The 3506-nt window shown below is 45.7% G+C and overlaps 1 protein-coding gene across 1 annotated transcript; it reads right to left on the minus strand.

The window, feature by feature from the left end:
* Positions 1-307: 307 nt before the first annotated feature.
* LOC130553281 (uncharacterized) lies at positions 308-1542 on the minus strand. The gene has a single exon (XM_057332153.1). It carries the CDS (start codon positions 1187-1189, stop codon positions 320-322), a length of 870 nt encoding a protein of 289 aa, XP_057188136.1. The 5' UTR covers positions 1190-1542; the 3' UTR covers positions 308-319.
* Positions 1543-3506: the final 1964 nt, after the last annotated feature.

Raw genomic sequence — 3506 nt, forward strand, 5'->3', positions numbered from 1 at the left:
TTTTATGATCTGTTATCATATCGTTAACAAAAAGTGCTTTATTAGAGAGAGATCTAATATTTAGCAATCCGAGTCGTAACAGTTGATTATCTGTATTTTGTTCATGTTTAGTTTGTTTAACGTTTATTAAATTACTTTCAAGAGGTTTACGCATTATTTTATGTTTGCTAATCCGGGGGACAGACACAGTCTCTATTTTGTGATGTTTGGGAGAACGGATTACTACATGTTGTACATTTTGTGTATTCTGCGACGTGAGACGGCAAGCAGACAGTTGGTTAAGCCATACTGTCTGCTCCCTGACCTGGGCCCCAGCGAGTCAAGTTTTAGCATTAGCATTAAGACTTTTTGCCATATTTCTAGACAGGATGGAAGTCCCAGCCCAGGAGGGATGGAGACCATCTCGTTTCAACAGGTCAGGTCTGCCCTCAAAACTCTTCCAGTTATTTATAAAAACTATATCATTCTGCAGGCACCACTCAGACAACCAGCCATTTAGTGATGATAATCTGCTATAAATCTCATCACCACGATAAGCAGTGAGGGGGCCAGAGAATATTACAGTGTCTGACATCATGCTTGCGAGCTCACACACCTCTTTAATGTTATCTTTTGTGATCTCCGATTGACGGAGTCGAACATCATTTGTGCCGACGTGAATGACAATCTTACTGAATTTACGATTAGCCTTAGCCAGCACATTTAAATTTGACTTGATGTCAGGCGCTCTGGCTCCCGGTAAACATTTGACTATGGTGGCTGGTGCCTCTATGTTAACGTTCCGAACAATAGAATCACCGATAACTAGGGCACTTTCAGCAGGTTTCTCAGTCGGTGCGTCACTGAGCGGGGCAAACCTGTTCGAGACTGTAATCGGAACGGTCGAGTGATGTTTTGTCCTGCGACTACGCCGTCTCACAGTCACGAAGTTTCCCAGCTGCGGGGGATTTTCAACCGGAACCGAGCTGTGTGCGCTAATGTTGCTCGCATCCAAAGTGTTTTCTATCGTCGTTAAACTCTTACTATCCTCAGATAAAGATTGGATGCGAGACTCTAATTCTAAGATCTTCTCTGTCAGCCTAACTATTTCCCTGCATTTATCGCATATAAAGCCCTCGCAGCTGACAGAGAAGGCTAAGCTAAACATATGACATGAGGTGCAAGTAACAATAATAGGAATAGAAGCCATAACTCACCGGATTTGAAGTGCAATTCCAACTTACCAAGGTTGCTCGATGGATCGTAGTATACTCGCTTAAAAAGAGAAACAGTTAGCACACAAGACAAACCAGAGGCAAGATGATATTCCACAGTGTGAACAGAAAGCAAGCTAACACGCTATTGCTATGCTAACGGCGTTAAGTTAACTATCACATTTGGTTTAGACTCTTCCAAGTAAATAACAGGAACAGGGTTATTGAGATATCAGGATAAGTTAGCAACGACAATAATAATTAACGATAATAAAATACACTAATATTAGAGCGAAGTGGTAAGCGCACTGATACAAACAAGCTGCCGGCAGCGATGCAGGAAACAGGAAGCAGGAGCCCTCTATTGAAAGAGAGGAACGAAAGAGATTCGCCACGGGGTTGCTCAAGAGAGCACCTAGTGATTTTTTTTTACACTTTACACTAGAAAAATACAACATTTTATCGAGGCAGGAATGAAAACTTAAGTCTAATTGTTTTACACCTGGTATTCTCAGTCTCTTCCTGATGGCAGCAGCTGGTACTTGCTAAAATGGGAATGTCCGGAGCTTGATGGAATTAATTTCACCCATATGTTTAATTACCCTCCGAGTTTTGGTAGAATGAAATCGTTAGTTAAACCCTGAAGGCTCAGCAAACTCTCAAGTCACGATCAATGTATTTTTCATGGATATACTGGTGGTGTTGTCTATTTTCCTCATATTACACGGTGAAGTGCTCATTCACTTGAGTATCATGGTATTGAAGCTTCACTCATGATTAGGCAGGTTTTATGATCATTTTGTCTAAGTATTTTCATGCATCTACTGGTGGTGGTGGTGTCTCGTTTTCTCATTCTTTACTCTTTGATTACATTCTATTACTAGTCACTGCAGCCTTCCGCATCCGGGTATCGAAGTTCCATCTTCATGTCATGCCTATCAAAGCCTCAGTCTATTGTCCCGGCCTATCACTTCAATGACGCAATATCTTAAAGTTTGTCTCATAACTCCTTACCACTCCCCTCTTTTTATTTTACTTAATGGCGCCCTGCCACTAAAGCTTGGTTCAGAACATGTGATCTATTGACCCTCCTGTATACCGGACAATCCTTTAGAATCGGAGCAGCTACGACAGCTGCTGAGCGCAGAATTTCAATAAAGCTGTTGGGCAGATGGTCGTCGTCTGCATTCGAGCCCTACATAAGACTCCAAAACTATCATGGAAGCCCAAAAAGCTCTTTCAAGTCAAGATCAAGGTATTTCATGCATTTACTGGTGGTGGTGTCTCGCTTCCCCCAACACTCGTCTCTATGTTGTGTCCCATCGAGGCCTCGTCTCTGTGTTGTGGCCTATCGGGGCCTCGTCCCTATGGCGTGGCCTATCGGGGCCTCGTCTCTATGGCGTGGGGGCCTCGTCTCTATGGCGTGGCCTATCGGGGCCTCGTCTCTATGGCGTGGCCTACCGGGGCCTCGTCTCTATGGCGTGGCCTACCGGGGCCTCGTCTCTATGGCGTGGCCTACCGGGGCCTCGTCTCTATGGCGTGGCCTACCGGGGCCTCGTCTCTATGGCGTGGCCTAGCGGGGCCTCGTTTCTATGGCGTGGCCTATCGGGGCCTCGTGTCTATGGCGTGGCCTATCGGGGCCTCGTGTCTATGTTGTGGCCTATCGGGGCCTCGTCTCAATGTTGTGGCCTATCGGGGCCTCGTCTCGTCTCAATGTTGTGGCCTATCGGGGCCTCGTCTCTGTCGTGACCTATCGAGGTCTCGTCTACATGTTGTGGCCTATCGAGGTCTCGTCTACACGTTGTGGCCTATCGAGGCCTCGTCTCTATGTTGTGGCCTTTCGAGGCTCTAGTTTCACAGTTATAATCCCCAGGGATATTCAGAATAGTCCCCTACTAGTAACCAACCAACCTTTATGGCTCTTGACTCCCTCACAACCTCCCACTTCCACAATGTTTCCACACAACGAAGGTTCACTAGAGTATGACTATAATACAAGCTTCACTCACGGCTCGGTGGATGTTACGTCGGATATCTTACTAACAGTTTCATTCTAATCTTGTTATTCAGGAACCTCAAGAAACTTCAACTGGTGGGTAGAAATTTCTTTCTTCAATTCTTTGGGGGTAGGCCCCGCTCCAGAGGCAAGTCTCTGACCATTCTTAGGGGTTGGCTGCGCCCCTGCCTTCATCTTCAGGCAGGAAGTGCAGGAATTCTTGGCCCTCTGGATGCGAGCTATGGACAGGGCCTACGCCAAAGAACTATATACCTTTCCATATTCGCACCTTGTCGCGATCAGTTGTTTAATAAATG

This window comes from Triplophysa rosa, linkage group LG4 (assembly GCF_024868665.1).
Source record: "Triplophysa rosa linkage group LG4, Trosa_1v2, whole genome shotgun sequence".
NCBI classification, from domain to species: Eukaryota; Metazoa; Chordata; class Actinopteri; order Cypriniformes; family Nemacheilidae; genus Triplophysa; species Triplophysa rosa.